Source organism: Microtus oregoni, unplaced genomic scaffold (genome assembly GCF_018167655.1).
Source record: "Microtus oregoni isolate MIOR12 unplaced genomic scaffold, Mior012 000005F_ref0000423, whole genome shotgun sequence".
NCBI lineage: Eukaryota > Metazoa > Chordata > Mammalia > Rodentia > Cricetidae > Microtus > Microtus oregoni.
The window spans coordinates 15,757,556-15,785,018 of record NW_024543064.1 but is presented as its reverse complement, the minus strand read 5'-3'; the positions used below and the strand labels follow the sequence as shown (position 1 = coordinate 15,785,018).

At 53.2% G+C, this 27,463-nt stretch overlaps 1 protein-coding gene across 1 annotated transcript in view; it reads left to right on the top strand.

Moving 5' to 3' along the window:
• The first annotated feature begins 650 nt into the window (after nt 1–650).
• The window catches only part of Hspg2 (heparan sulfate proteoglycan 2), a 101,948-nt gene continuing 75,135 nt past the window's right edge, over nt 651–27,463 (top strand). Inside the window, exon 1 of the mRNA XM_041651821.1 lies at nt 651–779. Within this exon, the coding sequence (XP_041507755.1) occupies nt 717–779 (63 nt within the window). The 5' untranslated portion in view covers nt 651–716. The remainder of the gene's footprint in view (nt 780–27,463) is intronic.

The following is a 27,463-nucleotide window of genomic DNA, read 5'->3' as shown; positions in this document are numbered from 1 at the left end:
GGGCCACAGAGCACTCGCGCTGGGGTCCAACACCTCATTGTTTCGAAGCAATAGGATTGACTTTTAACAAAGTTAAACTGACTTGAAGCAGAAGCTCCGCAAGGTACTCTTATAACTTTGTGAGTGTGAAACTCTATGAAAGTTGCGTGCTTGTGGGACCCCCGCGAAAGCGGTTTTGCTGTGGACTCGGTGTGGAACACGTGGAGTGAAGGAGCGGTGTGTGCAGAGGTCTCGATGCCCTACCGAGTGGCGTCCAAGTTTCATCCCACACTCCAGGCCACGTCTGGCGTGGAGCCGGTTGGGCCTCAGCCCACACTGAGGGGAACTGGGGCCCAAACAAAGGCACAGCCAGCCGCGCTGCAGCTCTAGAGAGCCTAGCTAGCGGCCCGGAGGCGGGGGCCTACTCTTGGGGGGCGGAGCCTGTTTAGTTGGGGCGTGGCAGAAGGCGCGGGGGCGGGACCTAGAGGACCGGGACGGATAGCTTTAGGGGCGGAGCCTGGCCTTGAGAGGCGTGGCTAGAGGCTTAGAGGTGGAGTCTAGGGCTTCTGAACTTGGCGCCTCGGGGGGCGGAGCCGGAGACCCGGGGGCGGGGAGTATGCGGGAGGGCGGGGACGGGGGTGTAGGAGAGGAGGAGGAGAGCAGTCCGAAGGACTCCGCAGGACAGCAAGCGGGTGGCTCCGGGCGGCGCCGAGAGAGCGAGAGAACGAGGCCCGGCCATGGGGCGGCGGGCAGTGGGCGCGCTGCTTCTGGGGCTGCTGCTGCACGCGCGGCTGCTCTCGGTGAGTGTACGTGGCTAAAGGCCGAGGGCGGGGGGCGCGCGCCAACTTGGCGGGGACACCGGAGGCTGCTCGGCTGGGACTCTGGCTCGGGACGGCCGCGCCCGCGCAGGACCCTGGGCTGGCACTGGCCAGAGCCACCCAGCAGCGTCGAGTTTTTCCTAGGGGACACCCCAGGGACCCAGCGTGGAGGTCAGGGGCCGTCCTTGCAAGCTTGGAAACTCGAGGGTCTCTGGCCACGTTGTTCAGGCTCAGATCGCCTCTGGGCATGGCTCGGCCTGCGGTTCCTGGGGCCCTGACTGAGAAACTTCTAGCAGGGTGGGAACTTGGCACGACAAGGGTACCCCTTTACGCTGCCAACTTGGCAGAAGGGGCATTCCATCATGATGGGGACCCTGTCAGTCTTCGCTGGAACTTTACTATGTTATCCTCTGGGGAGACTCTAGTCAGGCAGTCACACGTAAAAACTTGGAACAAAACTGAAGCCTGTGTGCAGCACCCCCTGCACCCTGGAGTCCTCCAAGCCATGAGCTAAATCAATCACTGCCTTGCACTGAGGTTTCCGTAACACCTCTCTGAGGTAGTCCCACGTGGGTAAAGGGAACTCAGAATGGGAAGCCTCAGGGCAACTGGGCCTGAATGGAATGAGTGCCCTGTGCAGTGCCTGTTACGACTGGGCCCAGGAGCAGCTGAGTTTCCCCTGTATTCTTCCCAGGTCCCCAAAGTGGGATGCTGTGTACCCCTACAGTTCAGCCCTTATTCTGAACTCACACGGGGCCAAAGGAAGGAGAAGGGAACTTTTGAGTCAGGAATCTTAAGACCTAGAAGGCATTTGGCAGGGGAGGCCCAGAGGACCCGAGTGACCTCAAGGAGGGCTGGGAGGAGCTGATGGGTTGACAGAGTGGAAGCTGAGGGTGGGGTCCATCTGGACCTGCTGCGGTGAGCCACAGAGCCCAGGTTCTCCTAGACAGTCTCCATCCCTGTCCTCTGTTTTCAGAGCTAAGAAGGTGACTTTTCCAACTGGGCCGGTATTTACCCAGTGACTGACTCCCTGTCCTTGCCTGGCTGGCTCGCTCTCACCTCTGCCCTCCTGAGTCACTCCTTAACCTCCCACCAGGCCTGACCCCTTACTGTTTCTGCCCCACCCACGCAGCACCTCTCTTCCCCACCCTCCTTCCAAGCAGTCTTCTTCCTTAATCTGTCTGGCCTCTCACCCCAACCCTACAGAGCAGGGCAACTGCTTGCTGCTGCTGCCCATTTAGCCTGAACTTGCAGCTCCTAAAAACTGACTTTCCCTTCCTGGAGGCAATGACCTAGACCTGGAGTGCTATCTTTTCCTGACCACCCCCCTCCTCAGCTCGACCCCCTGATGAGGGCTCCCCCAAGCGCAACCGCACAATGGCAGGAGTGGTGGGCGGAACTGTTTGCGGAGGGCCTGAGGAATTCTGAAATTCCGACTGCCACCACTGCCTGATTCACTTGTTCATTCACCAAATCTCGATTGAGCAGCATTCTGTGACAGTCACTAGGAATCCCCTAGGCTCATTCATTGGGAAGATACTTTCTGCACAGCTATTGTGCGCTGGCACTTGGTGGCGCGAGATGATCTAGGTGGGCTGGGGCACGCCTTTCCAAGACTTCTAGGACTCAAACTAGTGGGCTGTGATGCTGAGGAGACAACAGGCAGCCCGTCCTGAAGCTCTAGGATTATAGATGCTGCAAGCATCACTGACCCACCCTAGCTCAGAGTTGGGCCCCTCTGCCCCAAAGAGCTTAAGGGCCTTATAAACCCAGTTTCAGTGCCAGCTTCTCAAGTCTGAGTGTCGGCATCCGTGAAATGGGTGGAGACACTGGCCAGTGCAGCTTCAGTAAGATCAATTTTCAGCCCAGCATCCCAGCAAGTCTTGCCCACTGCTCTTTTTTTTTTCTTTTTTTTTTGCCCACTGCTCTTGACCACTTCAACCCTTCAGTTCAATTCTAGACAGAATCATGCAGTGCGGGAGGGCAGCCTACACTGGGCCCAGGAGTCTTAAATCTCACTAGAGGCAGGGACAGTGAGACAGGGTCTGTGATTATGTGGGGGAGTAATTTCTGTTCTGGGGAGAGGATGGGACCAGGCCTGGCTGACTCAGGCCTGCCCTGGCCTGTTGACCCTTTCCTTCCGAAGGCTGTCTTAGCCCTTCCTTTCTTGGGCCCAGCCCCACCATTGATAGGAATCTTGAGGGGTGGCAGGAGTAATGACAGTGTTTTCCAGGCCTAGGAGGGAAGTGGTTGAAATACCTGCTTCCTGCCTTCCTTGGATTTCCTTGCGGGGAAGGCTGCTGCTGGTGGGAGCGGGGGAATTTCTCTTTCCTGGAGTGACTTCAGCCTTTCCCTCCACACAGCTGATTACCCTGTCCCCCAGCTGTTACCGTTACCCCCTTTGTTCCAGACCTGTGCCAGGAAAAGGGCAGAGCCGAGAGAGTGTGTGCATCAGGCTGTGGGACCATCCTCAGAGTCTGGGCAGAGGCCGGACTTCCCCACCCCCATCGCCCAGGCTGAGCTCTGGGTGTCTGAGGAGTCTCGCCCAGGCCTTGCTTGGCTTGGCCCGGGCCTGTTCTCAGGATGAGTGCAGGCAAGTTAGGATCTGTGGGCTTGAGTCTCTGTCTGGGAGAAGGTTAAAAAAAAAAAGTGCTCAAATATGATTAGGTTCAGGATTTGGGTGACAGTAAGCACGGGGTAGGGATTTCTTGGGGTGTAAGCCAGGTAGAGGGAAAGCACTGTAGATGGGTCACATATATTCAGTGTCCGTTGATTGAGGGACGCTGAGTTTGTCAGGGAATCCTCACGTTGCTTCTGTCACTTCCTGCTTACCACGTCTCCTCCTTACTGAGAACTAGAAGCTCGCCCCTCAGGGCCCTGCTCCCTCTGGGACCCTGCTGTCCACTCTCTCTTGTGCTTTACTAAGTTTCTGTTCTGTCTTGTGTTTTCCCTTGCTAGTTTTTTCTTTCCGAAACCATTTTAATTTTTTTTTTGACGATTTGTATGTGTTTAGTATTTTGGTCATTTTGTCTCTCTGTTATTTTCTGGGGGGGGGGGTATGTTTTAGACAGAGTGTCATGTATCCCAAGCTTGCTTGCCTCAAACTGACTATGTAAAGGATGACCCTGAACTCCTGAACCTCCTGCCTTCCCCATGTAAGTGCTGAGATTACAGGCTTAAGCCACTGTGCCTGGCTAAATTTTTTGAGCATGCCAAACAAACTCTACCTCCAGGGCCTTTGCATCTGGTTTTCCCTCAGCTTGGAACACAGGCCCCGGAATCCACAGCACCCTCTGCCTCCTATTTCTCAGATCTTGATAATTCTGCCCTGCCCCTCAAGCCCAAACTTACCTGCCCCGACCTCTCTGCTCTCTGTCTTCCCTCCCCCCCGCTTCCCCCCCCCCCCACTTGCAATATTGAGAATTGAACCCAGGGCTTCTCACATGTTACCGTATGTTCCAGGCTGAGTTCCATCCTTAGCCCCATCGCTTTTTTTTCTCTTGTCGCCCTCTAACCTGAATCTGTTCACTTGTTTATTCATCTCCTTTGCTCTGTTTAAGTTCTGTGATAACAAGACCTCATCTGTTTGTTTTTTTAAAATCGTATTTATTTGTTTTCTGTGTATGTGTGTAATGGGGGGTGGTACGTGTGTGGCGGTCAGAGGACAAATTGCCGTAATTAGTTCTCCTGTCTTGTGGGTACCAGAGATGTACTTAGGTTGTCAGGTTGACCACTGGCCCTCTTAGCTGAATTTTATTTATTCATTTGTCTTGCCTGTTCTGTTTTTATTCATTTCTTGTGATGCTTGAATATTTTTAATTAATACTCTAATTAGATTTGTCCTTTGACAGTTTCACACACATATATAATGCAAACTAGTCGCTCTCACCCCCACTCTCTTACCTTCCCTGTCTATTGCCCCCCACTCTTTCTGACATTCCTGTCTGTTTTGTTCTGTGACTCGCTGAGTTGAACTGAGGCTATTTGTGTGAGTTATCCAGTGGAATCTGGTGGGCTCTGCAGCAGACACATGCTTGAAGACAGTGGCTCCCCATCTCCCGGAATCTATCCACAGCCAAAAGTTCAGCAGTGAGGGGGTGTGCCTCCCAGAGTCCCTCTTCCACCCATGACTGACAGGGCCAGCCTTGTGCAGGCCTCAGTGCTCCGTCTGTTTTTGCTAACCGACATAGTAAGTGATCCGTGAGTGTAGTGCTGAAATGCATTAAGCCTTGGAGACTAGCGTGGTCCCTAGAATCTGAGCAGAGGAAATGGAGGCACAGAGAGGTTAGGGGGCTCACCCACTTGCTCACTCAGAAGAGTCAAGTTTGAGGGTAGGCAAAGCTCCCCCTGACACTACCCAATGCCCCACCTTCCTGCAGCCAACCACCGTCAGATTCCTAAAATTCTTAAATTTATTAAGTATATGGTAGGCACACACGCGATGTTCAGAGGACACCTTGCAGGAGTCAGTTCTACCTGTGGGTCCTGGGATGAGACTTGGGTCTTTAGGCTTGTGTCCAGATCCTTTCACCCACTGAGCCACCTCCCAGGCCCCACCATCTCATTTTGATGAAGCTCGTCACTGGTGTCATTATCAGTAAGAACTCTGGCCCCACGTGGCATGGAGGAGTCATTTGTAGGCTTGTCAATGGCCCCTGAGGCCCTGCAGGCAGTTGCATGCAGAAGGGGCCAGGCTCTGAGGACCAGGTCTGTAGGAGATGAAAGGTCTCTTGCTCTATGTGCTGTTCATGATGAGGGAGACATATGGCCTGAGGCCCCACTGACCTGCAGAGAGCCTTTCCCTGTTCCTCAGCTGCTCCCCTGGTGTCTGGAGGTTAGGATGGCTCAGAAGAGGCCTGAGGACTGCCTGGCCTTGGATTGGAAGCTGGGGGTGGGATTTGGAAAGATATGGGTGCTGAATCATAGGCAACTTGGAGGCCAGACCTCTGAGTTCTGGACTTTCTTTCTGAGTTTGGGAGGGAAGGGGTGGCTCCCAGCCCTAGCCTTTCTCTCCTCTGGTCCAGTTCCAGCTGTGAGGACCAGGCTGAAGGAGGACCGAGAATGAGACTCAGCTCCCCAGTGGCTTCCTTGTGGTCTGCCAATACCTTCTTGCTCTCCCTCCTGCTCCTGTCAAGGACAAGAGGAGCTAGGTTGAGGGTCCCTGCCCTCTTGTAAGTCTACCCCAGCCGGAGCCTTGGCCTTTTTGGCCCTGCCACCCCCTCCTGATCCTAGAGCCTGAAGCTGGCTGACTGAAACCCAGAAATATGTGTGGAACTCACTTCGTGGGGAGCCGCCAGCCTCACTACCCAGCCTGGTGGCGTCAGGCAGTGTCAATAATGGCCTTGAGAGGGGTGTGGCTCATGGCTGCCCAGGGGTGGCTGGGCTGGGGGGCACCATCATGAAAGCCCCGAGAACAAGGTAGCTCTTTGAAGCCTGGGGATGTGAGTCTGAGCCAACACCAGAATCATGCTCGCCTCTTTCCTATGATGCTAGCTTGTGCCAGGGCCGCAAGGACATCCTAGCATCCCAGGGGCCTTTGGAGTACTTTGAGACATCCCCAGGACCAGCCGCTAGCACCTTTTTTTCCTTGGGGCATAGAGGAGGGCTTCCTACGGCTCTGGTTTTCAGGGATGCTCCCTGTGCAGAGGCTGACAGTGTGGATTAGACTGGTGAGTGAGCCAGTGGTGTGGGCTGGTATACAGGCTTTAACCGCAGCTGCCGGCGGGTGTGTATCACACTTAAAATTCACTTAACAAATATTTACGGAGCATCGTCTCTGTACTTGACCCTGTTCTAGATGTTATAAGTTTGCAGCAGAAAATCAAAGAAGTCAAATTCACACTCCCTCTGGATCTTGTGCTTTAGCCAGTACAGATGCCAGCTCTACCCAGAGGGGGAAGGAAATAAAGCAGAAAACGGTATAGAGAGTGATGGTGTGGGGTAGGAAAAGCCCTGATAAGCCGGGCGGTGGTGGCGCACGCCTTTAATCCCAGCACTCGGGAGGCAGAGGCAGGCGGATCTCTGTGAGTTCGAGGCCAGCCTGGTCTACAAGAGCTAGTTCCAGGACAGGAACCAAAAGCTACGGAGAAACCCTGTCTCAAAAAAATGAAAAAAAAAAAAAGCAAAGCCCTGATAACACATTCTGGGGAGCGGAAGGAAGTGAGGGTTGGGCGGATGTATGGGGAAGGGCATCCAGGCAAGAGGAATGGTCAGTAAGCAGCCTGGGGGTGGGGGTGTGCCTGGCATGTCTGTGGCACCATTCAAGTGGTAGGCAGTGAGATGCCGATGAAGCCAGCAACAGGATGGCACAGACTTGGCTATGGCAAAGTCCTGGGGTCCTGAAGGGCCCTGGTGCATTTTAAAACTATTTTTATTTGTATGTGTGTGTATGTGAACATAGGGGCCAGAAGAGGGCATTGGAGTCCCTGGAACTGGAGTTACAGGTGTCTATGAGCTGCCTGGTGTGGATGCTGGAAACCAAACCTAGGTCCCCTGCAAGCGCAGCAAGTGCTCTTAACTGCTGAGCCATCTCTCTAGTTCTCCAGCCGTGGAGTTTTAATAGGATGGCTGTAGTTGCTGTGGAGGTCAAAGGCAAAACAAGGAGTCTCTAACCTGGATCAGACATGGCAGAGATAGTACCAGGCCCATGGATGGAGAGAAGTAGCCAAGTCTCCCACACATCTTGAAAGTTGGGCTCACAGGACTGACTGCTTGGGAATGGGTGGGATACAGAGTGGAGAGCTCCAGGGTCTCGGGCTCGAGCATCCAGAAGGACAGAGCTGCCTTGGAAGCATGGGACAACTCCAGAGAGCCGCATGGAGGAAAATGGAATGTGATAGGTAGTGGAGGGGCAGCGTGGGCGTGTGTGTGTGTGTGTGTGTGTGTGTGACTGACTAATGACAAAGCCAGTGGGCTCTGGTCCTCTCCAGCCACGGAACCCCTTTCTGCCCAGGCTGAGGTCTCTGTGGTAACATAGGGGTAGAGCGGAGGGCACTGTGTCCACTTGTAGAACTCACCAGTAGGGATTCCTCAGAGCCCACAGCCAAGCCCCTGATCTGTTGTACATGGGGGAACTGCATTTATGAAGCATGAGATCAGGGACTTGGCTCGCCTTGTTGCGGTTTACTAGGGGCTAGGCAGAGAGCTGGCAGACCCTGGTCCAGTGAATAAGGTCATGGTTTTATGGAGGGTTGGGAAGGGTCTTCCTCTGGCCCTGGACTAAGATGAGCTAACTTCCCGGCAACTGCTCCTTTGTTGTGGCCTCGGGGGTGTGGGACGAGCTCTTTCCCTCGTCCGTGTCCTCCCTGGAACCTCTTTTCCTGGGTGTGTGGTACAAAGTAGTGAGCTCAGATAAGCTTGCTTTCAATTCTGTAGATTATCCCTGACTGGCGGTGTGACCTTGCACAAGTTGCTGGACCTCTCTGACCCTTGGATCAGTTTTGAAATAGGCAATGCCTGTGTTGTAGTGGTTATAGGTTGACCAGATGGATATACTTGGAATGTGGTAGGTGTTGGATAGCTAGTGACCGCTGTTAGATCTGTTCCTATGCAGGGCAAGGCCAACATGCTATTTGATGTAGAATTCCTAGTGCCTGAGGTTGAAGGAACCCTGGGCTTGTTGTAGGCATGGCTCCCTTAGCCTTCCTTCTTCAGGCTTGGAGCCCCAGATGCAACTGTGCCTGATAGTCCCTGCCCTCCTTCCCTCTCTGAGGCCACAGCTGCAGGACAGAGTCCACCCTTCTATCCTGATTGCTCCTTCCTGGAGGGGGAAAAGAATGGGGGGGGTCACACCCCAGGGTGTGGCTTGGGAAAGGCTGGGGCTTCTGGATAAATTCATTCCCTTCCCAGCTGTGTGCAGTCGGTAGGCTCCCAGCAGCAGAAGGTGTGGCCAAATGGCTCCCGTGGGTACAGAGAGGATGTTGGAGCATCTTGAGAGGAACAGGAGTGGGGGCGTCTTGGGACCCCATCCCAGCACAATCCCTCTTTTCAATCTTAGCCTGGAGAATTCAGGACCTTGTCCAGGGGATAGCCCACCCTCTTTTGCCAGGACAGGGGCACCATACAGCTTTGAATCTGGCTCTTGTAGGATCTCAGAGTCATCAGGACTAGGGAGAAAGAGGGACACACAAGGGTGCATGATCTTGCCCATTGGGCAAGGCGTGTAGCAGACAGCCCTCACTGCCTACCAGGGTGGGTCACGCCCAGGTGTTTCATTTTTAACTCTTGACATCTTTCCCAGCTTCCTCAACTTCTGGTCACCGGGAAGGGGAGACAGCCAGGGGCTTGGCAAGGGGAGGCCTTCAGAGGTGGCCTGGGGTGACCTCCACAGATGCTTCTCCTGGGGATAGGCTGGGAATTCCCAGCTGCCTCTGGCCCCTTCCCAGCCCACCTCTCCCATGAAGCCAGCCCAGCCCCCACCTCCTGGCAGCCCCTCCTAACCGCTGACTCATCCCTGACCATGTTCGGCGGCTCCAGTTTTCAAATAGTTGGGAACTGGGATCATGCCTCTTGTTGGAGTCCTGGCTGACTGGGGTGTGTTGAGACCATGGCTTCATAAATCTTAGTCCCAGCGACCTCTGTCACTTTCCCAGCTTGCGACCCACTTTTGCCTTCTGTCTTCCTGTGACCCTGGAGCCAGAAGAGCAGAGCCCCAGAATTCCCAGATAGGTCAGCCCCTTCTCTGACCCTGATCGCCTAGGTCACTAGCCTGTGTTTTGTAGTTGTTCACACCTTCTGCGTTAAAGCTATCACCCTCAGGAGGCAGTCTGGCACAAGGCCTTTTCTTTCTGACCCTCATCTCATCTGCTCTCCCTGTTGTCTGTGGCCTTGCACTTGCTCCTCTCAGAGGAGCAAACTGAGACAGAGTGTTCCCAGCATTCACCTAGTCTGGAGCACCCCTGAGAATGGAGCCCAGGTTCTCTGACTCCCCAGTTTTTTTTTTATTGAGAAAAGGAAAAAAAAGTTTCAGCCTCCTCCCAGCCTCCCATTTCCCTCCCCCGACTCCCCAGTTTTTATTCTCTGCTTGATGGGTCAGCGTAATGATTCTAGAGGGGGTAGGTAGTCTGGGAGTGCTGCCTGGAGGAGGGGAGCAGGCCCCGCTTAGCAAAGTATTTGAGCAAGGTGCATATCTGCCACCTGGGTCTAGCTGGCTTCTGCTTCTCAAATTTGGTTATTCCCCTAACCCCTGGACTTCCATCTCAACCCTGGTAAGCTCCCCAGGCTGAGGTATGTGACTCGCACCAGCATTGAGCACCGTGCAATATTTGTTAGCCAGGTCCAAGCTTCCCATTGGGCTTCTTCAGTCTAGTGAGTAAAGCGAGCCTGTGTACCCTCGGTAATGAAAGACTGAAGGAGCCGGGCAGTGGTGGTGCATGCCCTTAATCCCAGCATTTGGGAGGCAGAGACAGGAGGATCTCTGTGAGTTTGAGGCCAGCCTGGTCTACAAGAGCTCCAGGACGTTCTCCAAAGCTACAAAGAAACCCTGTCTCGAAAAACCAAAAAGAAAAAAGAAAAAAAAAGACTGAATGATATATGATATACCATGTGTAGACACACTTAGAATATAGATGAGTCCCAAACTGTCACTCAGACCACGGGACGTCTGTCCAACCGCTCATTTATTTAGTCATCCATCTAACGTTCTGCACGTTGTTGGGAGTACACCACATTTCCCAGATAAGGAGTAGTTTCAAAAACAGTGACCTGCCGGAGATCCCAGAGCCAGAGGCAAGACTAGCGTCACTGCCTCCTGGAAGGATTTGAAGGCTGGGTTCCTGCTCCGCAGCAGCCTCAGGCCTGGGAGAGGCAGGACACCACCCTGAGTGCAGCCCAGCTCAGAAGTTCTTCATCCACAGTAAGTCAGGCGAGGAAGAGACCACTGGTACCTGTTGTCAGGACAGGCTTCCTGGAGGAAGTGGCTCTGAAAGCAGGGCGGGTTTGGATGTGCTTAGGGAAGAGGAAGCAGCAGGCAGAGTTCCCAGCCCCCTCAACCCCCCTCAACCTGGATCCTATTGTCCCCATTGTATTGGAAGCGCAGGAACTGGAAGGAAGGACTCTTGTCTACTGCTAGAGTTGTTAAAGCTGGGGGAAGAATGAGAGGAAGTCCCCAAGATAGCTGAGGGTGACATCTACCTCAGCATCCCCCACCCACCTAGCCAGACAAGTAGGCAAGAGGTCGAGGCCTGGCTTCTGCTCGCCCACAGCCACGCGTTTCATCCTTTTCGCTGAGACTCCATTTTCCTGCTCTCACAGAGGGCTGTGTTCTTGCTCCTTGGTCCTCTGCCAGCCTATGGCGGAGTAAAGGATGAGCTTCTCCCAGGTGTTAGTGGTACAATGTTCTCAAGCCCAGGGTGGTCCCTGGGAATACCCTCCTGGTCGTCACTTCTGTCGTATCCTCCTTTCTTGATGCTACCAGCCTGTAGGTGCTGAGCCTTGAAATAAACGAGGGTCTGGGAGTGTTCTCTGTCGTTCTTAGACATCCTAAGACATCCTTGAACCTGTCCCGTCCATCTGTATGTCAGTCCTGTGGTGATCTGACCCTGACCTCCATGTCCTGTTGGTCTCTGATGCTGGGCAAAGAGCCACGGTCACCGTTAGTGTCTGGCAGTTAAGCACTGGACTAAGTCTCAAGAGTGCCAGAAGCGTGGGCTACTCGGCCAACCTTAGATTCTTGGAACCTAATCTCCAGATGCAAAATGGACCCATTCATTCATTTGTTCTACAAAACTCCCTTAAGTGCCCTCTCTATGACACGCCCGCGTCCTGAGCTCGTGTCCTGAGTGTGGCTAAAGGAGCTGCCAGTGCCCTGGAGAGAGGGCCAGAGAAGAGATTTCCCAGAGGAGGCCTAGAGGAGTTTTGCGCTCTCTAGCCTGTCCCAGCTCCCCTTTGCTAAGCACCACTGACTGCTTCTGCATCCCTCTTTCCCCATAGTGAGCTGGTGGGAGGAGGGGGCCTGGGATTGCTAGGGCAGAGAAGATTCTAGAAAGGATGGGAGTGTACTGGTTCACTATGAGTGAGTCTCAGGACAGGAAGAATCTTTTTTTTTTTTTTTTGGTTTTTTTGAGACAGGGTTTCTCTGTGGTTTTGGAGCCTGTCCTGGAACTAGCTCTTGTAGACCAGGCTGATCTCGAACTCACAGAGATCCTCCTGCCTCTGCCTCCTGAGTGCTGGGATTAAAGGTGTGCGCCACCACCGCCCGGTTGACAGGAAGAATCTTAAAGGGCTGTTTATACAGAGTCTGGGCATTTCTATCTAGGGTGACAGGAAGTGGCTCTCAGACCTCAGGCTGGGCTTAGACTCTGTGATATGAAAGAGGCTTGGTGTGGTGATTCATGCCTATAGTTCCAGTACTCTGGAGGCTGAGGCAGGAGGATCTCAGGTTCTGGGGCAGTCTGGACTATCTAGACAGGCCATGTCTTCAAAACCAACACAACAGCTGGGGATGGTGGCATATGCCTATAATCCCAGAAGATCAAGGAATTCGAGGCCAGCCTGGCTAGAGGAGACGCTGTCTTTAGCAGTCGCCCCCCCCCCCCCCCCCCCCAGACAGTTTCTCTGTGTAGCCTTGCTGTTCTGGAACTCTGTCTGTAATTCAGGCTGGCCTTGAATTCAGAAAGCCACCTGCCTTTGCCTCCTGGAGTGCTGGGATTAAAGTAAAGGTGTGCACCTCTCCCACCCCTGCCTTTAAAGACCCCCTTGTCTTTAAAAGAACGGAAAGAAGGGGAGAGAGAGATTGGAGCTCCCACAGCCCCTCCACTTTTTTCGTTCACTTTTCCTAGATGGGGGAAAGCAGAGGTGAGTTCAAGCCTGAAACTGAGGTGTAGAAATGCCAGGAAAGGGTTAAGTGGGCCTGGGAAGGGGAGGGAACCAGGACACTGGGATAGGAATGTTCACGATAAGATCAAAGCCTGCTGCCTGCGGGGCCTCACCTCTGTTTCACCTGAGCAGTTGTGGGGAATTCTCCAGGCTGGAGGACCTGACCTCCCAGGGGAGGAGGATGGGGGCTGGTGTGGGGTCCCACCTTCCTACTGGTTACACTCCAGGAGGCTGGACTCAAAGCTTCCCACTGCTCTCTTCCCGCCTCTGCAGTTCCCCTCCACCCACCCCCCAGGCCCACTTCTTGCCCTGGAGATGCCAGGAACCACCTCTACTTGGCACCTGAGGTGTGGGAGCACTGTCTCTAGCAGCCCGACGTCCCGTCTCAGCTCTCTGAGCCCGGGCAGGGGTCTGAGCCTAGATCACTTAAACCAGAATTAGGATTCTAATCAGGCTGAAGTATACCACTCAGTCCAGAAAAGAGCCCCAGGACCCTTTACACTAGGCAGGTAGCTTCCACACCCCCAAGTTCTACATGTACTTTGTGTCATGGGAAAGCAGGCAGGGCACACTGAGTCTCATCCCAGCTCTAACGTGGGGCTGTTGCCCTTGGGCTGGTAGGTTAACCTCTCTGAACCTCGCCTATCAGGTATAGAGGTGGTAGTCACTCTTTTACAGGGGTTTGACCTTGTATATAAATCACTTTCAACCAGAGCAGGGCATTTGTTTACATCTAACAGGAACTGTTACTTTGTGCTTTTCCCCTTTCCCTTTACCACCGTCCAGTCCTAGGTGCTGTGGTTTACTTCCCTTTACTTTGGGGGAAGCTTCAAGTCCCAGGTCACCCCTCTTTGCTGAGAGATTTGTGTTGATACCCTCCAGACACCAGCCTGCTCTGGTGATGGACTGCAGGTAAAACATGAGTCTTAATTGGCTAGTGACCTGGTGCCCCAGGCCTCACTGACCTAGAAGTGTGCCTGCAGGACGTCCCACACCCAGACTGGGAGGAACTGGCCTCGCTTTTCTAGCCTGTTCTGCTTTGGTTAATGATTTGGCTACAGGGGGAGTGCCCGCCCTCCCAGCTCCCTAACCACTATGTCAGCCGCCTAGATGTTCCCTGCTTTAATGTGGCAGCCCTGTTCAGGGACCCTGGGGTGGAGAAGGGGACCCTGAGTCACAGCTTATTCTCCTGGGAGCTTAGGGCCATAACATCAGGGTGAACTGTGGTTAGTGTCTATGTGAGCATACCCGTGAATATTATCCTAGGCCAACAGGCTGCTTCTAACATTGAAGCCTGCGTGCTCCTCTCAAGGCCCACTTCCTACAGGTGGTTTCCCCGTGGGAGATTTGGGACAATGAGGTTTGGCTCCCTACTCCCTCCTGCCTGTTCTGGGCTGTGTGACCTTGGGTAAGTCCCCTCCCTGTCTGGAGCGCACCCTTTATCTCCAAGAAGGGAGGGCTCACCCCTGCTCTGCAAGTGCCGGAAGTGTTTAGGTTATAGTTAATAGCTGTGGAATGGCACAGCTACCCGCTACTGCTGTAGTGCTCCACTTAGGAGAAAGTGAAAGTTGAATCCCAGTGGGGTAATCAGGGCACGTAAGCCTGAGGGCTTAGGAGGAGGAGGAGGGAGGATGGAAACATACAAGGAGCTTGCATGAATGAAGAAGGGCAGGTAAGAGCTGGGAATGTGACTTAGTTGGTAGCATGCTTGCTGAGTGTGTGCAAAGCCCTGGGTTCAATCCCCAGCCTTTCGTGAGCCAGGCATGATGGCGCTGCCTGCCGTCCTGGCACTCGCTGTGATCCTGGCCCTCTGACAGCTTCCAGTGTCGTTCTCTCTCCTAAGAGCCCACCCCTCACTTCTTGCCCTGGCAGGTGCTGAAGAGAGGTAGAGGCAAGAGGATTATAAATTGAACATCATTCTCAGCTACACAGAAAGCTTGAGGTTCGCCGGGGCAAGATGAAAGAAAACAGCAGGATGGGGTCCAGGTAGGGGTGGGCCTGGAGCCCATCTCAGCCTTCCAGCCTGCTCACTCCTGAGCTGGGTCCTAGGGCTGGAAGAAAGCAGACTACTTAGTCTAGGGCTATTAGGGCATTTCCCCATCCTGGCAACTGCTATTTTGAGAGCCTCGGGGAGCAGGGACGCTGGTTAAATTAGGCAATGAGGCTCCAGGAGGAATGTGTGAGGAGCCTGGCCGCTGGAGCCTCAGGGATAGCACAAGAAGGCGTGTCACTCTGCACAAAATGACACCGCAGTTTGGACCTCTTTATAAGGCGATGGAGGGGAACCTGACGGAAACCACGGCCAAGGGGTGGGGGCAATGCCATGGCCTCTTTTGGCTGGCCTGGCAAGGAGCAGGGTTGAGGGCTGGCCTCCACAGCTCCTTGATTGTGGCTGCTGCCCGACATGGGTGGGGTTTGGGGTGGTATGATGCGTGGGAAGGATGGATGGGCAGTCTTGGCCTTGAATCCTGCTTCTGCCTCTCTCTAGCCTTAGGCTCCCAGGCAGGCCACTGGCGCTCGTGGCCCAGTGAAAGAAGCTCTTTGTTGAGAGCACAGTGTAGTCTGAGCCCTTTGTGGTTTTATGATTGATTGCAGGGGAGGCTTCTGTAGCTGTAGGGTGGACCTCACCTGGGAGATCTTTAGGAATGTGACCTCAGCCCCAGCCCCAGCTCAGATGAGCAGGCCCAAGGTTCCCAAGGTGTTGTGGGAAGCCCGGCTTTGCTGGCCATCCTGTTTCATCTTGGAAAACATCCTGTGGTGTTGGATGGTCAGATGCTATGACAGGGCCAACCAATCACACTCTCCTTTGGTCCACCTGGGGGCTGGGGTTCTGAGGGATGGGGAGTCAGAGCCCTGGCAGGAGCAGCTCCTGAGGCCACAGGACACTCTCCTTCACTCCCAGGCTTGATACCCCCAGATACTGGTGTCCCCGAATCACTTCCAACGTGTACTCCTGTCCCAGAAAAGGAACGTCATTCTGCTGTGGCCTGTAGTGGTGACAGGGCCTTCTCTCATAGGAAGGCAGGAAGAGGAAGGAAAGCCAGAGGGGCCTTGGTTAACCTTATTCCTGTGTTCTCCTCCCCTTACTGCTGCGTCCCAGACTAAGTGTGCCCAACAAAAAGTATTTGAGGCACAGTAGGGGTAGGATCCTGTTTCTCCCAAATCTGTCACCTCTTTATACAGAAAATGAGCCAAGCTGACCTTTATTTATGTAGCTAATTGGCACTCTCTTTTCTTGACTTAGTTTTTTTTTGTCTTGGGGGTTGGGGATGCAGCTCAGATGATAGGGTACCTATCAGCATGCATCAGGCCCTGGGTTCAATCCCCAGCATTGCATAAACTCAGACGTAGTGGTGCATGCCTGTACTGCTGGGACTGCCAAGAGTTTGAGGCCATCCTGCGGTACAAAATAAGACTTTGTCTTATTTAGGAGAGAATAAAGGAAGAAAAAGAAAGAATGAAGAAACTAAACTACCTATATATCTGTCTATTTTAAATATATATATTTGAGGGTTGGCAAGGTTGCTGCCAAGCCTGATGCAATGACCTGAGTTTTATCTTCAGAACCCACGTGGTAGAAAGAAAGAACCAACTCGTGAAAGTTGTCCTCTGACTTCCGCAAGCCTGCCACAGCGTGCAACTCGCACATGGGTGAACACATATATACACATACACACACAGTAAATAAACGCCATAAAAATCATTATATAAAGTTGGGCAGTGGTGGCACACGCCTTTAATCACAGCACTTGGGAGGCACAGGCAGGCGGATCTCTCTGAGTTTGAGGCCAGCCTGATCTTTTTTTTTTTTCTTCAAGATTTATTTATTTATTAGCTATACAGTGTTCTGCTGGTACGTATGCTTCACGCCAGAAGAGGGCACCAGGTCTCATTATAGATGGTTGTGAGCCACCATGTGGTTGCTGGGAATTGAACTCACGACCTCTGGAAGAGCAGCCAGTCAGCTTGGTCTACAAAGAGAGTTCTAGGACAGCCAGAGCTGTTACACAGGGAAGCCCTGTCTCAAAAAAAAAATGTGCACACTCAAACACACACATAGACACATACACATGTAATAAAAATACCCCCCAAACCAAAAAACTTCTATCTGTCCCCAAGGGACTTTGGCTCCAAATGAAAGCAACTCAAATGACTGTAATTAGGACCCAGTCTCTCTCACTGTAAGGTAGAAATTAAGGTCCACAGAAGTTTGAGAGAGAAAGGTGGCTTTGGTCAGAGATCTCAAAGTAGAGACTGCAGCTGAGCTGGCCTGGATGATGGACATGTCACAGAGGGCCTCAGAGCACCCCACAAGGAAGGAACCACACACACAAAGACCTAGTGGCCCTGTGTTCCTCGGTGTGGGTACCATCCAGTTCTGTGGCCCACATGGGATCTAGGGTGATGCAGAAGGACACACAGCTCCCTGTTCTTATAAGGAAAAAGTCCCTGTGTCCATAGGGACTTGGACCCTCACCAGCTGGGATATTCTGTCATCTTTCTGCCCTTTCTTCATGTCAGAAAAATCAAAGCCCTTTTACAAATGGCCACCAGGACTTCTGGTCTCTGCGTGATAACCCTTGTAGCCAGCAGAATTGGGATGGAAAGCAAAGGGACTTGATATCTTGATTAACGAGGTGGCCTTATCTCCCGCACATGTATGATTTCCGTTAGACTTGCCCAGTGCCGCCGACAATACCCGTGGGTGGGGAGCGCTGGGTGGGGGCCAGGCACGCACTCCCATCTCCTCTGTGACTTGCCAGCTACACAGCTTTGACCTCGGGCAAAGCCTCGGTTTCCTCCTCTGTGGATGGAGGCTGTGATGGCGCCGTCGGACTTTGCTTGTGGTAGCCAAGAGCCTTATATGGCTGTTTAAAAAAATGAAGTTTAGTGACGGAATGTCCAAGATTTTAAAGTCCACAGTGCCTTTGTTCATTTGCTTAGTGACAAGTCCTCAGTAGTCAAGTGTGGCATGTGTTCCCTTAGCTGGTTGGTGCAGGAGCAGGACCCTGTCATCTTGGCAGAAAGCAGTTGGGTCGGATGTGTTCTGGGGAGTACTCTGTGCCTTCCACAAGGAGCTGTCCGGGTCATCATCTCTACACTTCTCCGTCCCATTTGGCGCCACCCAGGTCTCAAATGGAGCCAAACTAGACTGTCCTTGCTATGCTGGGCCAAACGCAATGTTCACAGCGGCTATGGTCAAGTCCTTTTATCCTTCCCCTTGGTATGTCATCATAACGATAGCAAATCTGTGACTGTCCATCACCATCCCTTGACACTCCACTTCTTTGAGCCTGGCTCTACTGCTCTCTTTGTCCAGCTGCTGGCATCTATCACAGCCTCTGAGATTCCCACTACTGGTTCCCAGAGGGGGAGGGAGAGAGGCTTCTGCTATGTGTCCTGAGCTTCCAGCAGGGGTGCTGGCTGCCTGGGCCCCTCAACAGGGTGGATAGTTTGTTGTGACGGGGGCAATGGGCATCCTGCCCGCTCCAGCGCTCCAGTGCTCCTAAACCTGGGCGCCAAGCGTGCTGTTTGCACTTGGCCAGGCTTTGCGCTGGCCTGTTGCCCACAAGGGCCGCTCTGCTCTGGCACCCTGGTTACAAAGGCTGCTCTGGAGTGTGGAGAACTAAGCCTGGGCTGAATTCTGGAGCTGAGAGACATGTCTACCACTTGTGGTGAGATCCTGGGTGTTGAGTGGGGACAAGGCCCAGGCAGTTATAGGCAGGGTTGTGGACTGTTAGGAACCAGGCTAGAGATCACCACCCTGGGCAGTTCACGTGTGCATGGTCTCTACCTCACACCTGTACCTGTTGGGGAGGGGCTTTGGTCTAGTGTAGTGGAAAAGCTGAGGTTCAGCTTTTCATCTTTGTGTCTGATGTTCAGCCCCTCATCTTTCCCCCCTTCTGGCTGTTCCTCAATCCCACAGGAGATAAAAGGACCAGGCATGCTGGTCCATGAGGAGAGAAGATGTGAGACTTGACAAGAAGATACTTCTGATCAGAGCCCCAGACTGGCCTGGGTGGAAACCAGAGATCTGATTCCATTGCCTTCTGCACTTTTCATCCATTCTGCTCCTCCCCTGCCAGAGAACTAAGGACACCTATACCCGAGCACTCAAGCACTTCTCAGGGAAGGAAGTAGAATCCTGGCCCCTCCACATTCTCAGGAGAATGAGGGGCGGTGAGAACACTCAGCTTCCAGGGCTGTTGTAGATGACCCAACCCTTAAGAGTTTCCAGAACATTCTTAGGATCCTTCTGTCTTAGGGCTTATGCGCCTCTGCTTTTCCTCACGGCAGGCACCCATTCCTCCTTTTCTCTCATGGCCCTCCCTTGCAGGCATGACTAATAGCCTCTATCCAGTCGCTCTGCTTGCTCACCCTGCCACTTTTCTTCTCTTGCCGTCTTACAGACACGTTTTAAGGTATTTTATGGTCTCTCACCACAGCTTATCAGCTCCCCGAGGGCTGAGGCATGTGCTGCCCTTACCTGCTTCTCTCCCAGAGTTACCCAGTCGAGTTCCTCAGCATGCTAGCCCACTGGCCCTCGCGCCCAGCCCTTTGTGCTTTGAGCTCATCATTAAGTCAGCAGGGGCCATTGGGACCTCTGAATCTGATGTAGAGTGAAAAGGGCTGTGGTGACAACCTCACTGTCACCCACCTGGTGTGTGATAGAGCCAGACTGCTTGGTTCAGCCCCAAACTCATACTGTGTTGTCCTGTGTACTGGGCTAACAAATCAAGGCCTTCACCCCAACTGGGGCCTCAGAAGCCACTTGTAACTGGATCTAACAGACTAGGTTTAGGGGTGATGTCCATCTCTTGGATCCCACTTTCTGCCTTCTCTCCTGGGGTTGGCTAATTATAGCCGGGATTTCTGACTTAGAACTGTGGTCCCAAGGCTAGGACAGGGAGCAAAGAGTGGGCCCAGGTCCCCAGTGCTCCTGGGGTGTTTAGGGACAGGTGGACAGGATGCTCTTTCCCCCTCCCGTGGCAGCAGACATTCCTAGTCAGAGGTGATAGGCAGCAGGGAGATTTACTATTTCCGGTAAGCAGAGTCCCCGGCATAGCTCTCCCTGCCAAGGACGCGCTCCTCTTGCTTACTAGCCATTCCTACTGTTCTGGGCTGGCCTGTCTGGGGCTGGATGGCTGCTGGAGGGACATCTATAGTCCCAGAGGTAGAAACCTGGGACCCAGGTCCCATCTCACCACCACCCCCAGCCACAGTACTCCTCAAACCCTCCTCCCAGCCTTCGGGATCCCTTGTCCCCAAGAAGGGAAGAAGTGGCTATGGAAGGTGATAGGTTCTGTGTTAGCAGACAGAAAGCCTGGGCCCTGGGTCATCCTACCCCATCATGTGCCTGGCAGGCCCTTCCTCTCCAGAGCCGGGTCTCCTTGCACCCACTTTGCCCTGGACCTCTGCCACGGGGCTTTCGAAATGAGAAAATTAGGCTCAAGTGTTGTGTCCTAGCAGCCAGCAGTGTTGAGATGGCATTTGACCAGGCCCTTCCACCTTTGCTGGTCCCACTCACCATGCTTACTAACCCTTTCTGTGCCTCTCTTGTCCCTTCTGGTAAATGAAGGGTACCTGCTCAGATGATCCCTTCCAGCCCTTGGTGGCCTAGGTTCTGGGAATGCTCCCGAACATCCTGGGTCATTCCACCCCATCATGTGCCTGGCAGGCCCTTCTTCTCCAGAGTTGGGTCTCCTTGCGCCCAGCTTTGCCATGTGGCCATGTCTCTCTCTTGAGTCTTAGTGACAGGAATTGTTATTCCTGGTAGTTCTGGGGAGCACACTCTTGGTGGTGGGTTTGAGGAAGGGGGGAGGGGTGAGAAGGAAGAGGGGGGAAAAGTAAGTGCCCGATGCAAAGCCCTTAGGTGGTTTTGCTGAACAAGATGTCATTTTTTTATTTCCATTTTCTAGTTGCAAAATAGAGGCTCAGGGAAGTCAAATGAACTGCCCAGGACCACACAGCTAGACAGCTAACTGCCCAGCTAGTGTCCAGTGCCCAGTGGTGGGAAGTGGCACATAGCTGTCACACACTTCCTAGGATGGCTTCCGATGTGTTAATAGAGCACATTAAATGCCTTAGTCTTTCCCTAGAAGTACTAACATGCTGCAGTGATTTGAACACCTCTGTGTCCAAAATACATTTCCCAAGCTGCCTCCAGCACCCGGAAGTAGCCCAGAGAGCCTTTGTTCTACAATTTCTTGAGTTTTTGCCTTGGAAAATATGGTCAGTGTTAATTATGGCTGTGCAAGAGTTCAGAGGAGAGAGAGGCGTGTGGGCTACAGCTGACTGGGGTTGGAGAGCGGAGGTAGGCCAAGTTTGCAGTTGCTAAGAAGAACCCCCGAAAAGTACCCACAAAAGGCAAAGGGGATTGTGGGCAGAAAAGTCAGTAGGGCCTCCAGGCCATGTTCTACCCGCAGACTTTTGCTCCAACCCTCCACCCTTCACCAGACTCCCAGAGAACTAGGTAAAGGGCTGGGGGTAGGTGGGGTAACCAGCCTGGCATCCTGGCCAGTGGGACAGCTAGGCCCTTGGGACTTGGGCAGTGGCTGCCTGAGAACTGAGATAACCCCAGCCAGCTAGCACTGCCTCCTCCTCCTCAGCTTGCTGTGGGGCCCTTGGCCCCAAAGCCCCAGCAGCTGTCAGCCTGGAAGGGTGACAGAGGAGGGCCAGAGGTGACTTCCCAGGATGCTCCTCTCCTTCAGCTGGGGCTGAGCCCAGCACTGTCATCAGGGGCAGTACTTGTTCCCGAGTCCACACCCTCCTCCTCTGCTTCCCACTGTCCTTAGCCCAGCCTCTGGAAGAGGTTGGGGCACATGGGGGGGGGCATGGTTACATCCTTTAGTTCCTTTGATCTTACTAAAGATCTGAAGACGCCGAATTGAACGTCCTGTTTTTATACAAGAGGAAACAGATTCAGAGAGGCCAAGTGACTTGCCGAAAGTCACAGAGCTTCATCATAGTTAACCTCTGACTTCTGGCCCCCAGTTCAGTGTCCCCCTCTCCTATCTTGAAGGCTCATTCATGCAAGGTGACAGAAGCTTCACGATCCCATTCCCAGCTTGACCACTCAGGCACACTGATGGATCATTTCGGATGGGACTTCCATGTTCTTGCTTCTAAGGTCTGATGACCGTAGTGTCAGCCTCTTGGAATTGAGCCAATTAAATGAGAGAATGAGTTTACAGCGGTACTTAGCCCAGGCTCACCCACAGAGCTCATAGGAGCAGGCAGTGTGGTCATCATAGCGTGCTCATCATTTGTACGCGCTACAGGGGTTCGAGACACATCCTACAAACATTTGTACCGCTCGGTAAATATTTGGCACATACTGTGTGCTAGGTGCTGGAAGAAAGAGCAGTGAAAAACTGACCAAACTTCTCCAACCCCCTGCTCACATTTGCCCCAGTCCTCTTGGAGTGACTGGAAAGACACGCCTTCGTGTTAACCGCAGAAGTCTTCTGGCCAGCTCTGCAAACATGTGGGTATTGTGATCCACACACATGAGGGCTGCAGATGAGCGCTCTCAGACCCAGAGATCATGGGCAATGGCTGCTCAGGGCCTAGAACTCTGCTTGTGTCTTGCTACTGCTGCTGAGCATGAGAGATACTTAACGCTCAATTCCCCAGGGCCCCAGCCTGAAGAGATCATTGGAAGTGCTAGGGCTTGCTGCCATTGAGGTCTGGGCAGCGACAAAGTTCAAGAAGGTCTTGTGAAGGGCAAAGCTTCTTGTTCCCCAGGGAGGAGGCCCAGCCAGGTCTTTAAATACTCCATGATACCCAGAATAGCCCCCATTGTCTCGGCCCAAGGTTGAGGCAGAAAGAGAGAGAGAGAGAGAGAGAAAGAGAGAGAGAGAGAGAGCTGCAGAGCCTAGCTGATCCTGAGGGAGGCTGGGCTTGGAGGTGGGGGCGGGAGGTCCAGGATGTTTCCCTATATGGTGTTTCTATGTTTCTGCTAATACTTTCCCCTTTGCCTCCTGCAGGAAGGCCTGGGAAGGGCTGGGTAGCAGCATGAGTAACAAGGGTGCTGCCAAAGAGGGAGCCAGTGGGTGGGGACTCCCAGGGAGGCCTGCATGCCTGGGGTAACGTGCCCTTTTGTGTATGAGGGATATGTGCATTGGCTTACAGGGCCCTCCTGTGGGCAGGCCTAGCCCAGTCTCCGCCCAGGGCCTCCTGGCACCTTTGCCAGCTCTGGCTATTTTGCACACTGTGTACGTTTAGGTTTGCGGAGTGATGGGTGATCCTAACTAGACCAATGATGCTGGGATGAGATGTGTGGAGGGCACTCTCTCCACTCCATCCTTGCCACCCTGATCCCTGGAGCCTGTCTCTGGCCTCAGCCCCAGAGGGTCTCAGTCAGAGGACTGTGAGGGACGCCAGCTCCACAGATAAGGCAGAGTTCATCAGAGCAGCCTCTTCCTAGGAGCGACCCTACTCACTGGATCAGGAATATTTGTGTTCCTCTTAAGAATCAGGACATGGAATCCTGGATGGCTTGGATTTCTTACTCTTCACGGGCCACTGGAAAGCCTGAGATTTGGCACTGACTGACCAGTGTGTCTGTCAGTCAGACTTGTCTGTCTGCCCACCCCTGGGTTCTGACAGATGGATGTGTATTTAATTATTTCCTCTTGCTGTTGTGCATTCATTTTGCAGGCTCCCTGAAGCAGGAAGAGTAGGGAGACCCCAGTCCAACTCCTATGACCTGGCTTGTCCTGACTTTGCCATCACCCCCAGTAGCCAACCCCCCTTTTGCTGAGGCTTGGATTTTAGAATCCTAAGGTTTTGGGGTTTCAGTGTGCTAACATTACAAAGCCAGAAGGAAACTCAGAGCACATGGAAGCTGGGAACCTCTGGAGCTGGAGTTTCAGGCAGCTGAGCATGGCCGGACGTGGGTGCTGGGAACCAGGCTCAGGATGTTCTCTGCAAGGGCAGTAGGGATTTTGCAGGGAGGCAAGGTTCCAACTTAGACACATTTGGGAACTGGGAATTAGGTGATCTCTTCTCTCATGAGGTAGGGAGACAGGCTGGGGGGGGGGGCAGGGTGCTTGGCTCCATTTTCTTACACCAGGCTTTCCCAGGTGCACTTGTTTGCATGGTCCTCAGACAGATCCTGCCCCAGGGCTACTGTGCCCTGGGATGGACATTTGCTGAGAGGAAACAGGGGCTCCTGCTCATTTCCATCACAGCAGCTATGGGCCTGAGCTGCTGCTGTTTCCTCCCTGCCCGGGAAGCAGATGAGGAAATCCTAGGGCAGGGATGCTGACCTCCTTGGCACAGGATCCAGCTGCCATTCAACCTGTTTTTTCCTGTGGAAGATGCCCATAGTTACCATATTGAAAAGCTCATGGAAGCCTGGCTGCCTGCTGTCTTGAATAAGGCCCTAGCATGAGAAAGTTCTGGCTCCACCCATCTCTGAGGCCACTGCCTGTTCCTTGGGACACTCTTCAGAGACTGTAGTAATCACTTGCCCTTCAGAGGTGGGCATCCAGCAGGAAAGTCCAGGCACCGGGGCAAAGAGATGCCAGGAGGTGGGACTAGATGTGGAGTTCCTTCTAGGCTTGTACCCAGGAGTCTTGGGTTCAAATTTCAGGTCTGTCACTATGGGCAAATTGACTCTCTCTGAGCCTCAGGTTCTTCACTGGTAAACCCCAGCGAAGGCTTTTTGTTTGTTTAAGATTTATTGCTGGGGCTGGAGAGACGACTCAGTGGTTAAGAGCACCTTCTGCCCTTCCAGATGGTCCCAGTTCAGTTTCCAGCACCCGTATTGGGTAGCTGACAACCATCTCTAACTCCAGCTCCTTCTGCTGACCTCCCTGGGCTTCTGCACACACAGGAAATACATCTACATAAAATAAAAAATATGGGGCTAGCCTGGTCTACAGAGCTAGCTCCAGCACAGCCAGGGCTGTTACACCGAGAAACTGTCTGGAGACACCCCCCCCACACCCATAAATAAAAAGAAAGAAAGATTTATTTTCACTATTTTTAATTATGTGTATGAGGATATGCACATGAGTGCCGGTGCTGGGTGTGGATGTGTGCCAAGGGCTCTAATCTCGTCTCTTAAATTGGCATTATAGTCCAGTATGGGTGCTGGGGCTCGAACTCAGGTCCTCTGCAAGAACGAAAAGTTTTCTTAACCACTGAGCCATCTCTGCAGTGTACCCCAACCCCCATCCGTTCTTGAATTTAACAAATATGATGAGCACCTGCCATGGACAGAGTGTTAGCGGAACAGCTGCAGGGCACGTGGGCAGAGGCCCTGCCTGGGTGGAACCTTCTAGTGGAGTGGAGGGAGGACAGGTAAATGTGCCAACAGAATGAAGTGTCAGGAGGGGGAGGGAGTACGAGGGAGCTAGCATGGATTCCAGACCTGGAGTGTAGCCTGCACAGGTCTCTAAAAGGTGACAGTTGAGCAGAAACTGGGGGAAGAGGGCTGACTGAGAGAATGTGTTGGAGCAGGGATCGAGGCAGAGAACGGTGCAAGTGCTAAGGCCCTGGGGTAGTGGGAAGGGGCTAGATGTTTTTGGAGACTATCGAGAAGGCAATGTAGCTGAAAGAGAGAAAGGAACAGAAGAGGTTGGCAGGTATGTGTGTATGCCTGTCCGTTGTCCGTCCGTCCGTCCGTCTGTCCATCTCTCCACCAGTTGCCATAGTGAGGCAACTTTTTCTTCTCACCCTTTGGTGGCCTGAAGGTAGCAAAAAGACTTGATACAATAGGTTCAGGGGGTAGGCATTGTCATTATTGGTGTCCTATTTCAATAGAAGTTGGGGGAGCAGCCCCAGCCTCATTAGAGAAATCTGCAGGTGTGGACAGGCCCAACTAGATGGGACTGGCCTAAAATTCCTACAGAGAGGCCAGTGCCCCGCAGCAGCAGGGCTGCCAAGAGCCAGAGAACCTAAGACGTAAGGCAGGCCGGGGACAGGAGGTGGCACGTGAACACTGCAAGCAGTTGGCACCGGCTGTGCTTGGCAGACAGTGTCCAGCCCCCAGGGACCTTTCTGCTGTGCAGCCCTGCCTGGAAGCTCTACCCACCACCATCCTTGACTGTACCTGGCCTAAGGGTGGGGTAGGAACACTTCCCAAAGGGATTCCTGTTTGCTCCCTGGAGCTGGACAGTAGCTACCCCAGCCTCCAGGAGGGTGCTGTTCTTGGGATGTGTTTGGGAGCCTGAAGGGAGTATAGGCTCTGTGGGGAGTGAGAACCTTCAGGGTCCACAGCGCCGCTGCTGAGGGCCAAACATGGGAAGTGGGAAAGCGCCCAGCGTTGTTTCCCTGGTGCCCTCTACCACACATGCCCTCTACACTGCGCCCTCCTGCCCCTGAACCCGTATGCCCTCCTACATCCAGCATCATGTGCCCCTGCTCCACATCCACTCAGGCAAAACTTCTCAAGATCAGCTACCTGGCTAAGTGAGGGACCTCTCTGTGTACCCCCAGCCTCTGTCCTTCCCCCACAATCCTTCTCACACGATGTTCTCTTCACTGGGTGACTAGTCTGGACCCCACAGAGTTCAGAGAGCTCATGTAGTCCATCCAGGCTAGCCTCAAACTCACTACATTGGGCTGACAAGGGAGGGGAACTTGATTGGGGGAGGGGGAGGGAAATGGGAGGAGGTGGCGGGGAAGAGACAGAAATCTTTAATAAATAAATAAATGGCCGGGCGGTGGTGGCGCACGCCTTTAATCCCAGCACTTGGGAGGCAGAGGCAGGCGGATCTCTGTGAGTTCGAGACCAGCCTGGTCTACAAGAGCTAGTTCCAGGACAGGCTCCAAAACCACAGAGAAACCCTGTCTCGAAAAACAAAACAAAACAAAAAAAAATAAAATAAAAAATAAATAAATAAATGGAGGGAAAAAAAAGAAAAAAACTCACTACATGACTGAGGATAGCCTTGAACTCCTTTTCCTCCTGCTTCTGTCCCCTAGGTGTTGGGATTGCAGTCACACACCACCATACCCAGTTTATGGCTTTGCACAAAACCTAGGGCTTTTGATGGTTTTAAGGCAGGGTCTCCCTGTGCATCCCACTTGCCTGAAATTTACTATGTAGATCAGGCTGGCCTCTAACTCCCAGCAAACCTCCTGCCTTTATCTCCCCAGTGCTGAGATTATAGATCTACACTAGCATACCTGGTTTGCTTCACCCCTCTATCTGGGCCTGGCAGAACAGAACTCAGGAAGTGGAGATCGAAGGGACGTGAATTCAGTCTTAATGGGCAGGTCTGGCTGGTGGCACGCTGTACTTTGAGCATCCAAAGATGGAGAAACCAGGTCTGCCCATCTAGAATGTGGCCTGCTGGCCTGAAATCAAGGTGTCTGACTGAGTGGTGGGTCTGGCTCTCCCTACCTCACTTCTAAGTCTCCCAGTATGCAGAGAACTCAAGCGTTCTCTTATCCTGTCTGATCAGAAGCCGTTGGGCGTTGACTCCAGCCCAGCTAAGTACGAGGCTTGTTAAGCAGTGAGCCCCTCAGGGCCTCCCGGGGTAGGGGGTAAGGGTAGCCAGCTGCAGAGTTCACTACCCACGCTTCTTTATGTGCCCCAGATTCCTCTTGCTAGCTAGGCAAGGTGGCACATATCTGTCGTCCCAGTACTCTGTAGGCTGAGGCAGGAGGATCACCACAGGTCTTAGTCCAGCCTGGGTTCAACAGTTTCAGGCTAGCCAGGGGTCTGTAATGAGACTGTGTCTAAAAAAAACGAAATAAAATGATTTTAAAGAGCAAAGCACAATAACAATAAAAGTCACCACCTTCCTGGTATAGATAGCAACCAAAGTGGGCCTATGTGAGCCCTGTGCATGGATGACTGGGACCCCCTGAAGCTGTCATAGGGAAAGGAGCCG